Raw genomic sequence first — 13,919 nt, forward strand, 5'->3', positions numbered from 1 at the left:
GTGGCGATCGATTGTGGATAATAATATATGGTGAACTGACGATTACAAGGTCGCGGCCTCTCGAGGAGAAATTACAACTCTAGAGCGTTTAAGCTGTTTCCTGAATACCATCACGACTGAAAATGACACTGATTTCATATGACAGTTTCATAAACAATTAATTAACATTCACTTACATTTACATTCACTTAAAGTCACTTACATTTTAGATGCAATACTGAGTGCTTTTGTTTCGATTTCAGCAGTAAAAATAGTTCACACACAGCAGAACCGTAACGCATCTCACAGCAACAAGTGTGTTACTGAATGATTCAGTGTTCGAATGAATCGTTTGAATGAACAACTCAATGGCTGACTCATTAAGACGGTCACCTGCTGCCACCTACTAGAGGTTTCATGTTTAAACATACTTTCCAACATTTCTTTTTTTGTCTATTCAAAACTACAAATCTCAAAACATTATTTAATGCAGTTGTCATTTTTCAGTGTAAATTATTTAATTTTATTGTTAACAGCCCTTATAGTGTCTTAATTTAATTTAATGTATTGATCAAATTTAACAATATAAAATTAAACCTGAAGCATATCCTATATTTAATAAGATTAAGGGGAAATGTGCTTTATAAAAGGTGAAAATATCACAAATTTGAAATGATTCAATAAAAAAATTAACAATCACAAATATGCAGATTTAAATATGTCAAAGCTGAATGAACACTGGTGAGAATATTGCTTCAGAATAAATTATAGTTACAACACACACACACACACACACACACACACACACACACACACACACACACACACACACACACACACACACACACACACAATTAAAAAAATATCACACTTTTTTTCTGGAAAAGCAATTTTTTTACTCGGACAAGTGAATGAACGATTTACTTGTCCGAAGGACAAGCACATGAACATGCTTAATGTCAAGCCCTGCATTATGAAACACACTGTCCGGCAAAAAAGTCTTCTCTCCTTCCTACAGCAGGGTCTCGAGGGGCACCTGTCTGCCTCCACTTTAAAGGTGCATGTGGCTGCTATAGCAGCCGCCTGAATGTGTGCCCAAGGTTCCCTCTAACTCTTTCAGGAACCAAAAGGTGAAATTGCAAGCATTCCCTCCTGATGGGGTAAACCCAGCCTTGTCCCTGTTGTACCTGGACCGTACACAGGGTTTTAGTCAATCTGAACAGCTCTTTGTCTACTTTGAAGGTAAGCAGAAGGGGAAGGCTGTCTCCAAACAGCTGGATTGTGGATGCCATTCTCCAGGCGTATAAGGCCCAAAATATTCTGTACCCATTAGCTCGCTCCACTCTTGGTATTGCTGCCACTTCAGCTTTAGTAAACAGTTCTTCACTAGTAGACATATGTAGAGCTGCGGGCTGGGCTACACCCAACACCTTTGTGAGGTTGAATAATCTCTGAATGGAACCAGTTTCGTCTCAAGTTTTCAGTGATATCAGGTAAGTAGTTGGTTGTAATGCTTACACTAGCACCTTTCACTTCTCTGATAACGACCAACAGAAAGGGAACATCTTGGTTACATTGTGTTCCCTGATGGAGGGAACAGAGGTGGTGTCCCTCCTGCCACAACTCTGAGACTACTGACATGCACGTTTCACACGCCAATATCATTGGCCTTTTCTGATACTCTCAGAGGTGCTTGGGGCTCCCAAAGGCAACCCATTCCCTCTATCAGGAAATTAGGGTTACCATACATATTTGAGACAACGTTTTTGTGTTTGCAAAACTCTTGTTAACAAAGTTACTCTTTGGATTTAAATGACAAATGCTTAATGTTTAAAGAGTCTATGATTGGATCATTATTGCAGTGATTATGTTTCTAGAATGTTGTTTGGCAAAAGTTCTTCTAATCCTAATTGATGGGGTCAGTAGCTTTTTATTTCTTAACCATGTAGAAAGACATATCATGGCCCTATTCCAGGATGACAAGATTCACCAGGTTCAAATTGTGAAAGAGTGGTCGGGAGGGAGCATGGATAATTATTTTCACACATGAATTTGCACCTCTAAGTCTATAGACCTTTAATTCATTATAAGTGTTTGGGATGTGCTGGAGTAGACTTTACAGAGTGCTCGAGAAATGAAAAGATACACACTCCAACTATTAGGATTAAAAGAATTGTTGCCAAACATATAACATGAAAGAGATACAATCATAGACTCTTAAGCATTTACCCATTTAAATCATAATTTTTTTGGGGGGGGGGGGGGGGGGGGCAGTGTATATTCAAATAGTTGTTTTAATTTGTAATATTATTCCACAATATAAAATATTCCTTTTGTTTTTAACTGTATTTCTTATAAAACAAATTATTGACGAGCACAAGAGTAAGAAAAAATCTTACCAATCCCAAACTTTTAAACAGTAGTATTAAAGCATTGAATATCAATTCCAACTCAACACGGACCATATTTGTTGTTTACAGTTAACTTATCTGCCATTCGTTGAATAACAGATCAATAGCAGTCCTTGTAGAACAGTTCCAAACATAGCAAGCAATGCACAACATGAAACAGTATCAGGACAAGCCACTGCAACCCAAGCTGACATCACAGAGAAAGCCTTAGTATGTTTACTCAGAATTACTTAATATGTATGTATGTATGTATGTATGTATGTATGTATCTATCTATCTATCTATCTAGATCACAGTAGAAGAGAACATCACAAAGACACTTGTAAAACCACACACAAGCGTAGATTCGGATTAATTAGCGAGCGTGACCATGCATGACAGATGAGCATATACAGGTATGTGTTCGTTTGTGTTTATTTGTAGAGGCAAATGTCCTGGTTCTGTCACAATCCTTGTGTGTGCACCCCAAACCAAAGAGCCAGCCTCTTTGCACCGATTATTCATCTGGGAACATGTTTTCTCTCTCTCTCTCTCTCTCTCTCTCTCTCTCTCTCTCTCTCTCTCTCTCTCTCTCTCTCTCTCTCTCTCTCTCTCTCTCTCTCTCTCTCTCACACACACACACACACACACACACACACCTTATGCAAACACTATGAAAAACAGTGTGCACAAATTCCCAACTAAGAGAAAGCAACACATTAAAAGAATATCTCCATGAACTGCTAATTTCAAACTCACTAGAACATTTGCCCGTCTGTAATCTATTCAGCCAACATAGAGGGCAGTAAAATGTACTTATTTTGGTTTTGTGCATTAACACCAGGCTGCTTTTCAAGAGCTCTGCGATTGGGGTATAGCATCGGTGAGACCGTGGTCCCTGCAAATGCCAACTTCAGAGAGAGAGGGAGCAAACGAGAGAGAGAGAGGGTGTGAAGAACTGCAGCAAAGATCAGATAGCAGACAAGGGTAAGAGAGAGAAAGAGAGAGCTGTGTTTTAAACATTGAAAGAGAAGAAGTGTCGCACCGGAACATTAGGGGATCTCTGGACACACGAGACCCTCAAGGATGAGCACGGCAGTGCTGAAGATTACTGAAACGTCAGAGCAACACTAGGGAACGTTGATGGAACATTCTAAGGCTGCTAGCCTATAATCAGCAGGCTTTAGATAAGAGCCTCCTTCGAATACACGCGTACATGCGTGCGAGTTTTCTTCTGTGTATGTGACGCTAAAGATGAGGACCTCGTTGGACAGTCAGGATCCCTTTTTTTCTTTGAAATGGTGTTTCTTTCTGTAAGAGAACTGTGAGAAATTTAACGGAACCATGCTTTAGCTCAACTTCAGATCTCTCTCTTACATATTTCCATGCACACAAAGGGAAGAAAAAAGGTAAGCAGAATGTTTTGTTATCTTAAGTGCCTGTTGACTGTACATATTCCTTCAGCTTCTATCGGCTCTGTCTCAATCACATGGACAGTCCACAGGTATTTTCTGCAACCTGTAGGCGGTTTGATGTTTTGATGATGAGTGTTTTAGTGCCTTTAATGTGCCACACATGAACAGAGTCATATCGAGTAAGTGATGGTCATCAACATTGCATGTCCTGTACCTTCACTGTGTGTTATGAAATCAATGAGGGGGCTGTCACACCCAATACAGAATTCCCACAATGACAGATGTCCCCTGAATGCTGGAATGTCTGCACATGCTGAACTCTTCTCTGATTTTAAAACTCTTTTAGAATCATTTAAAAAAATAAAAACGTGTATGCATTTCAGCTAAATCTAAATTTGGATTTGGTCAGACGTAATCTAAATCCTGACTGTAAACGTTCTTAGACACTCAGGCACCCTTTTGGATGGATATAGCATGAGAAAAATATAAAATCATAAAAATGTTATGGTTTTTTAAAAACCAGGCTGAATTTCATTGGCAAAAAAAGTCACCAGTTGCAACTCTGCGGAAGCTTTTCAGCATTGCGCATACGGCAAAGGGTGATACGAGTCTAAGTTCATAAAGTTTATTAAAAGAGACCGATGCAGCTCGCCTGGGGCTGTTTGGAAAAAGTTTGGAGGGAGGAGCAATGACAAGTAATATCTCAAGTCTGTCAACTGCCTGTCAAAGTTCTCACAAACTGCCATCACTTTAATTTCTCATCATATGTGCCATTTCGGGACTGGAGGAGCTGTTGGACGGTTAGAATGGTAATTATGTTTGAGAATTAAAATGACAGCTGTCCCGTTTGATTCTAATTGTGCATGAAAACCATAAAGAAAACATAATGTTCTCTACAGATTAAGTTTCCATCAACCACCCCCATAGCGTGCAGGTATTTACATCAGATTCATATACTCAGATTATCTTCTGCATATCAGAATATAACTACCCCCACACATTATACCATACTGTTTATATGGTTATATATCATTTAATATTTTGGCACTACTGAAAAGCTGTTCAAAAACATTAAGCGTAATTACGAAACGAGCACAGAGAAAAGCAAAGTCTGAAAAAAATGGAGAGAAATGTAGTAGAAATGCTGACAAAATAGTCTCTTTAGCTATCACAGAACATGGATAAGTTTATCTTTACTGATCATAGTGCCACTATCGAACCACTGCATGGTCAGAGGATCTGCTGACATTTAGTATGGGATTAGCTGACATCACATCAGGACGTAGTGAAGATTGAAGATACTGACCACACAGTCTCCCCTCCACTGAAAATCTACTTTGTATTCTCACGGCTATCACTGAAAAACGTATTAAGTGCTCAACTGTCTCTCTCGTTTTGCATCTCTTCTATCAGTTTTGAGTGATTGGCCACCTGGATGATGACTGAAATAACACCGCATGAAGCTGATAGTCACCCCTCAAACAAACACACACACACCTACACACACACAAACACACACACACATTTCTACCAGACAGGTTTCCATGGAAACCTCTATATCCCTCTAGATTTTCATGTGATTCCTTTTTGAGTATTTTAAGAACTATGCTGCATTTATGTGCTTTCATGGGTACGCATTAAGGAAATTATATGTTTTTCACATTATCACTCTCGTCGAATCTGAGGCTTCTTAGCTATTCGCACTCACCAATATAGCACCTGACACTACCCAGCCCCCAGTGTGTGTGTGTGCGCGCACACATGTGGAGTCTGTGTGTTTTGATGTCTCTCTGTCAGTACAGTATGTCTTGGAGCGCAGATTCTTGCAAGTGCGTGTGTGTGTGCAGTAGCCTCACTGAGACAGGCATCTATTATTAGAAAGACAGATCACTTGACTCAGGCACTGGCTAGACGCCTAAATCTGGACCCCACCGGCAGCTCCCGGCTCAGAGCACCGTAAAAAAAAACCAGTACAGTGAAAATCTGAATAATGATAATGATGATATGGTTAATAATAAGGATCGTGTCCCCGCTCCAGCTCCTCTCAGGCTATGAGGTGTGCACACTTCAGCACTTCACTTTACAAAGGTGCAGAGTTTCGCAGGAAAAGTGTGAAATTACTTTAATTAGCTACATCTGCTTTGAAACAACCAGACGAAAGATTTGCTCATCTCCTCTTCCCCTTTTCACACTCACAGAACAGCACTTCTACACACACCCTCAAAAGGAGTAACACACTTGATTTTTTAGCTGCATTGAGAGGATTCATAAAATTTATTTTGGGACTACTTTGGCTTGCATCCCTCAGGTTTACCTTTTATTGACTTTTCCCAATATTCTAATGCAAACAAAAAATTATAAAATTAATAGTTTGGACTTCTGTGGTTAGACGAATCAAAATTTGTAGTTCTTTTTGGAAAATTGGGATACCGTGTCATCTGGACTAAAGAGGACAAGGACAACCCAAGTTGTGTTATTAGCGCTCAGTTCAGAAGCCTGCTTCTCTGATGGTATGGGGTTGCATGATCTCCATGTGGCATATTATTTTCAAATAAACTAATGAAGTTCAGTAATGAAGTATTGTTATAAAGTAGCAGTGGCTGGGCCAGATTTTAAAGGGTTCGTTCACCCAAAAATGAAATTTATGTCATTAATGACTCTTGAAATGAATGTTGTTCCACACCCGTAAGACCTCCGTTCTTAGGGGGTTTCTTAGGGGGTATTTAGTTTGAGAGCGTATCCAAGTGTATGCACACTTTACTGTCTATGTCCAGAAAGGGAATAAAAACATCATCGAAGTAGTCCATATGTGACATCAGTTAGTTAATTAGAATCTTTTGAAGCATCGAAAATAAAATTTTGGTCCAAAAATAACAAAAACTACGACTTTACTCAGCATTGTCTTATCTTCTGTGTTTGTTTTCAAACTTCAAATAAAGATTCAAACGCTCATGAATCAGCGTATTGATTCAATATTTGGATTGCAAATGTCATGTGATTTCAGCAGTTTGGCAGTTTAAAACACAATCCAAATCATGAAACATTAGGGTGAGCCATTAATGACATAAATTTAATTTACCCTTTAAGTATCACCTTAAGATGCAATCTAATCCTGTTTACATGAAATAAGCCTGCTCCCAAGCAGGATTAATTTTACGGACCTGTTGCTATGAAAGCAAGTCGAGGATGAGCTACGAAGAACCAAACAATCTGAGATCAAGCCAAATACGAAGAACGGGCCCCAGATCTTTCACCCATAGAAAACATTTGGCGCATCATAAAGAGGAAGATGCGACAAAGAAGACCTAAGACAGTTGAGCAACTAGAAGCCTGTATTAGACACGAATGGGACAACATTCCTATAGCTAAACTTGAGCAAATTGTCTCCTCAGTCCCCAGACGTTTGCAGACTGTTATAAAAAGAAGAGGTGATGCCACACAGTAGTAAATATGGCCATGTCGCAACTTTTATAAGATTTGTTGATACCATGAAATTTTAAATCAACTTATTTTCCCCATAAAATTATACATTTTCTCAGTTTAAACATTTGATATGTCATCTATGTTGTATTTTGAATAAAATATTGAAATTTAAAAATTCCACATCATTGCAATCTGTTTTATAACTGATTTGTAATACTTTTATAATGCATAAATAAAGGTTTTATGTAAAAAGCTAATGTTCGTTGCTTTATATTTTTGTGATAACAGTGATACTAATGATTAACTGAAAGTTAAAAAAACAGCATTTATTTAAAATAGAATATAAATAAATCCCTTTAGGTCAATGTTCATAGAAACATTTTGGTATTTAACTCAATTTCCACAAGTTGTACTGTTTAAAAGTTTACATACCTTTGGTTTAATATTGTGTGTTGCTTCACTGAGAATCATTTCATCCAGGGCAGGTAAGTTCTTCAAATTCCCAGCATGCCTGTGACATTTGAATACTTTCTCTCAGTGGCTATTTTGTTGAGATACAGGTTTGTCACTATAAAAAACATAAAAGGTTACAATCACGCACAATATTTAGAACAAATGGTGTGGAAACTTTTCAACAGGATAATTTGTGAAAATAAGTTTGTCTTTTAATTAGTATACATTTATTTTATCTTGTGGGATATACTTAAATATGTGTTATGCAGCCTTTTCAGGGAAATTTTTGCAATAAGTTTGTAAATGTGTAAATACATATGTATGAAAAACAATGTTCAATTAACAAAGACTACCTGACTGATATTTTTTTTTTGCTTCATCCTCAGGCAACACAAACTGATCCAGAGCTGCTTTGGTACACTCTCCCGCTTACAAATTGGTTCTGGTCAGGCAGAGTGGCATGAGTGTGGGCAAGCCCCACCGCTACAACATTGTGTCATCGTCAGAGGAGGACGTGTATCGCCACGGCAACATGCCCGCCCTCGGCAATGGCTTTGGTAATGGCAAGATCCAGACACGCCGGAAGGTGCGAAGCCGGTTTGTAAACAAGACAGGCCAGTGCAACGTCAGTTTCGCTCATATGGACGAGCAATCCCAGCGCTACCTTGCCGACATCTTTACCACCTGCGTGGACATTCGCTGGCGCTGGATGTTCGTCCTTTTCTCCCTTGCATTTGTCTTGTCCTGGCTTATATTCGGGTTCGCCTTCTGGCTTATTGCTCTTGTCCATGGTGACTTAGACCGGCCCTCTCAAGATGACTTCACACCATGTGTCATGCAGGTCAACAGCTTTGTCGCAGCATTCTTGTTCTCGGTTGAGACGCAAACGACGATTGGCTACGGATTCCGCTGCGTGACTGAGGAGTGTCCTTTAGCGGTGTTCATGGTCGTCTTCCAGTCTATTGTGGGCTGCATCATTGACTCTTTCATGATTGGCGCCATCATGGCCAAAATGGCGCGACCCAAGAAACGGGCAGAAACAATACTGTTCTCACAAAACGCTGTCATCGCTATGCGTGACGGAAAGCTGTGCCTCATGTGGCGGGTCGGGAACTTGAGGAAAAGTCACATTGTAGAGGCTCACGTACGGGCGCAGCTAATGAAGCCCCGAATCACAGAGGAGGGGGAGTACATACCTCTTGATCAGATCGACATCAATGTGGGTTACGACCAAGGTCTCGACCGCATCTTCCTGGTTTCTCCCCTCACCATCCTACATGAGATAAACGAGGAGAGTCCGTTGTTTGGAATCAGCAAGCAGGACCTGGAAACATCAGATTTTGAGATAGTGGTCATACTGGAAGGGATGGTCGAGGCTACTGCAATGACGGCTCAAGTGCGCAGCTCATACCTGTCCAGCGAGATCTTATGGGGCCATCGGTTTGAGCCTGTGGTGTTTGAGGAACGCAACCAGTATAAGGTGGACTACTCGCACTTTCATAAGACCTATGAGGTTCCCTCAACGCCACGTTGCAGTGCCAAAGACATAGAGGAGAACAAATCCTTGGAATCGGGCGCCAACTTCTGCTATGAGAATGAGTTAGCCTTTATTAGTAGGGATGAAGAGGAGCAGGAAGAGGACAGGGGTGAGAGGGGGACTGAGCTAGAGACCCTTTCAGCCAATCTGACCTTCGATCAGAGGTCGTATCACAAAGAATCTGAAATATGACCACTGGTTTTCACACCTTCTGAGATTTTGCTTTATTGTAGACTCAGCCTATTCTTTTAGTGTCGGTTGTAATGAATAGATACAGAGCAATGCAAGTGCCATATGAAACCTTGACCCACTGTCCTAGAGCCATGCTGTAGTCGAGGGCAGGTCAGGAAAAGAAAGTGCTTTTTGTAGTTGTTGGAAATGTGAGGCCTTCCTGTAGGAAAACTTGAAATCTGATTATCTGTTTCATACTGTAGTTTGAAGTGATAGCTTTAAGTAGTATCATTATGCAATACTAAACTAGCCTGGGTGCCATTTTGACTAAATCTTGTACAAAAAAATTGCACAAAATAGGTTGTTAACCACTAGTGTGTTTGCTTGGATATCAAGTAGAACATGAAACACTCTTGTTTGGTGTGATTTACAGCAATAAAGTGACTTGAAGTCTTTATCCATGCTCTCCATATTCTACTGAATCTTTTTTTGTCAAAGACAGCAATGTCTGCTAGCTTTATTTTTACCATGCAATGAGACACTACTATTGAGGTGTGTGGAAGATAATTAACACCTAAATATACACTGCTAACTGACAATGATCACAATGGCTCCCAGGCTAGCAAATAATAAAAAAGACACACAACTATTTTTTTCAGCATTAGAACGTGAGTAGACAAATACATGAGTATGTGAGCGGATGAGTGATAGATAAGGCATAATGGGATACAGGCAAACTTTTTGTTCCTTTTTTTTTGTTGTTGCACAAAATACCACCATTGACATTCATGCTCAGGACAAACACCTTTGTATAAAATCGCTTACTCACAATGACATCCAGAGGAACAACATGTTAAATGCTGATTTAGTGATGTATAAAACCCACAAGTCCTGTTTTTTTGTTGTAGCTTTTCACATATTTTGAAGCTCTAAAACAAGATATTTACAGCATTACATGGTTTGCTATAGCAGCGGCTACATTGTGCTATAGTGTGTGTGTGTTTTGAGGTATGACCTTCAGTATGACATTTCTTTATCGAGTTTTTGTCCTTAGTATCAAAACAGCTGCCCACTTGCGAATGTGAAAGGAAATGATCAATACTAAAAATCTACTACTTCTATGGTTGATGCTAAAGAATAAAAAGTCAGTATCGGATTAAGGGCACACTGCAAAAAAGAGAAAAACTTTAAAAGTATTTTCAATTTGCTATTTATCCTTAATACAATATCAAAGTTTATTTTGCTTACCCAATTGGTGAATTGTTTTCTGTTGTTTTAAATATGAATTTGGTGAGATTTTTTTAATAAAAGAACTTGTATCTTGTACAATTTTGCTTCTCCAGTTGCTGTTAATACAAACAAAACAAATTATAAAATAAAATAATAAAGAAACAAAAATACTGATTAATAAAATGATTTTTGCGGTGTGCCATGCAATATTTCAGGGTGCAACTAAATTGTCAGCAGTCAGCATAAAAAGTCAATTTATATACTTAATAAATATACTAAATATACTACTACAAAAGTATATAATACCAAAGTATTATAAGTAGATTTCTACTCAAAAACTAATCTAAGAGCTTGAAATGAATTCAACAAGCAACTAACAACAGACCAACACCAACCACCCACATTGGGTATCTTACATGATAATTTGAGATCGTGACAATCCCTCCTTTTCAAAATCAGAGCAATAGATAATGGGAGAGGTGAGAAGATGAGCCTGAGAAAAAAAAGGAACAAAAAAAAAGGAACAAAAGAGTTCACCCACTCACCTCATCCATCCCTTTTCTCTGTGGGGGCAATAAGAGTGCCTGATTAAATAAAGAAGGCATAAAATAAGATGATTTAAATAAATTAAACATTTCCTCAAGGCAGATTATAGCCAAAGTTCCCCATTCTCCCAAAGGAAAAAGATGATCCCCTTAACATTATCCACTCTCCAAAAATACAGTATTACTCTTCACTACGTCATGAAACCATCATATAACCCAAAGCCACACAGTTTTTTTTTGTTTTTTAAATGCTATGAAAATAAAATGGAGTCATTATTCACACTATTTCATGCAGCAGCATGGCTGATTTCAGGTCACATCCTCATAACCTCTTCAGTTGGCTTTCCGAGGGTGAAAGTGAGTCAGCTCATGCTGATTTCAGCTCTTCAGAAATGAAGGCAAGATATAAAACAGTGATGTACTTTTTTGCAAATGAGCTTAGCCTTGCAGGAAAAATCAGGTCATACCAGTTTAAGGTGCTCAAGCTGATTTTTTTTTTTTTTTTTTTTTTAAACATGTTTTAAATATGCTAGCTGTTTTTTGCTGGTCCAAAGAGGTATACCAGCTCTAACCGGCTTGACCAATTTGGACAGATCAAAACCAAGTCTACCAGCAGGTTTTCCATCTGATCAACCAACCAGCTTGGGTGAGTTAAAGACCATTTATGATCATCAACCTTGGACCAACAACCACATAAAATAAGTGGGGAATGGGATACAACTAAAGATAACACAGAAATACAAAATGACATCAACCGTTTTCTGAAGCGCAATTTAAAATAAAATAAAAATATTCTCAGCAATAGGATCCAGAAGTGTACATTAATGGATCTAAACTACAGCATACAATGCAATAACAGTATTTACATTCTAATATTAAACAGAAATAAGTAATAAACCCGAGTGATGATGTGTAACTTTGCAGCATGAAGTGAAGAGGGAGAATCAAACGATTCAACCATGTCATGACATATAACATAGGTGAGTCAAATGTAATTTGCAAAGTGAGCGAGTGAATTGTGAGTTCACAGATTAATATCTACTTTCACGGAAACTCAGCACTCTAATGTAACTTAAGCACAAAATAAAGTAAGTAAGAAATAAGAATGAAACTTAACTTGAGTGATAAGTGAAAAGGTAAAATGTATTTATTACTTTACAACTACTGTAAATTATTTAAATGCTGTTATATAACAAATCTTTTATGGGAATCCCGCTGTCTGTCATCGGAAGAGAATCATAACATGCATGCCATGGTGACAAACGCAACCATGGTAACAGTCTATCTATAATTACTGGCCGCATAAGCCTATCTATAGATTTGCTTCTTTCTTGCTCCACTACCATGCACCTTACAAATCCCAGCATTGTTACTTTACAATGTTTCTTTAATTCAAGTTAATAATAAAGCAACGTTCAGATTACAGATTCAAAAACTTGCCACTTCACAATCAAAGATTTTCAAATCTGTAATTATTCAAATTCTAATCTTAACAAATTAAGAATTATAGACTGTAATTTAAAAAAAATGCAAACATAGGCTATGTATACTCTGTTCCTATGGCCATTGGGAAGGAGAGTAAATCATGCTTCTATGCTTTGTGTTTCACTCTAATTGCCATACTTCTTTTAGTACATTATCAACTATATGGGAACTAGAAGCATGCGTGCCCTATAGGTTCAAGCCTAAAAGCTTTGAGAATACTTGTCACATACAAAGGTCAAAGAGATCATATACATTTGCCTTCTGAGAAGGCCGGTAATTAACGCCAAATATAACACAAAACCAGGAGAGAACATGGAACCGCGGATTCAGCATTTACACGTCTACACGAAAAGACATAATCCATTAAAATGGCAATGATTTAAAATAAAGATCAGAGTACTTAAGGCACTTTTGAAAAGACAAAACAAGCAATCAATGCATATTGACATTGACAAGATTTACCCTCAGCAATAGGAATCCAGAAGTGTACCTTAAATGAACCAGAACTGCACAATCAGGGAGTTTATATTCTACAATTGAACAGGAAAAAGTACTAAACCTGAGTAGTGATGTCACTTTGTGTAGCTGGATGTAAAAGAGTATGAAAGACAATGATATACACCACTGAGTTCTAGGAAAACGGGTCCATTAAATCTGTATCAAATCTCATCTTCAACTGCATGAAGTCTTAAATTATTAAGTATTAAATGATGTGATTCCAGTACTCTCTGTCTGTCTGTGTATGTGTCATATGACGTTTACTGACGTGCTACTGGTAGAGGAGCCAAACCCTCCACTGTACAATTCTCCCTCATCTTAACACACAGCATGTTTACTTGCTTTTTATAACATTATCAGAGACTTTATATTGACCTCTTCGATGTTATACAGAGCTATTTGCATTTTTACATTTAGATTGAAGACATGATTTAGGTACAGTGGTTCTCAAACTTAAGATATAATATTTAATCCGATGTTTATGATAAAGCTGCTAATATTACTTAAAACAAACATTTTTTTCTGACAGAATGTTCAAGAAATACATATACTTTCATAAAACAATATTTTATCATATATTTTGCAATTATTTTAAATAAAAAAGTACACCTTGATTTATTTATTTATTTATTTAAAAAACATTTTAGGTCATCCTGCACCCCATTAAGAGCTTGCTGAGGCCTATGCCACAGCCCCCTGGATGAGAAACACCAGTTTTAGTACGGTCTATACCTATGAGGAAACCCACTTAATAAACATACTACAGTAGGCTGGTGTGGACATATTGATACCA

At 38.1% G+C, this 13,919-nt stretch overlaps 1 protein-coding gene across 1 annotated transcript; it reads left to right on the plus strand.

Moving 5' to 3' along the window:
• The first annotated feature begins 3,186 nt into the window (after window positions 1-3,186).
• On the plus strand, window positions 3,187-13,398 carry kcnj12b (potassium inwardly rectifying channel subfamily J member 12b). Its single transcript, XM_067413806.1, has 2 exons — window positions 3,187-3,778; window positions 8,047-13,398. The coding sequence occupies exon 2, from the start codon at window positions 8,121-8,123 to the stop codon at window positions 9,387-9,389; it is 1,269 nt and encodes a 422-aa protein (XP_067269907.1). The 5' UTR covers window positions 3,187-3,778; window positions 8,047-8,120; the 3' UTR covers window positions 9,390-13,398.
• Window positions 13,399-13,919: the final 521 nt, after the last annotated feature.

This window comes from Pseudorasbora parva, chromosome 2, assembly GCF_024679245.1.
Source record: "Pseudorasbora parva isolate DD20220531a chromosome 2, ASM2467924v1, whole genome shotgun sequence".
NCBI lineage: Eukaryota > Metazoa > Chordata > Actinopteri > Cypriniformes > Gobionidae > Pseudorasbora > Pseudorasbora parva.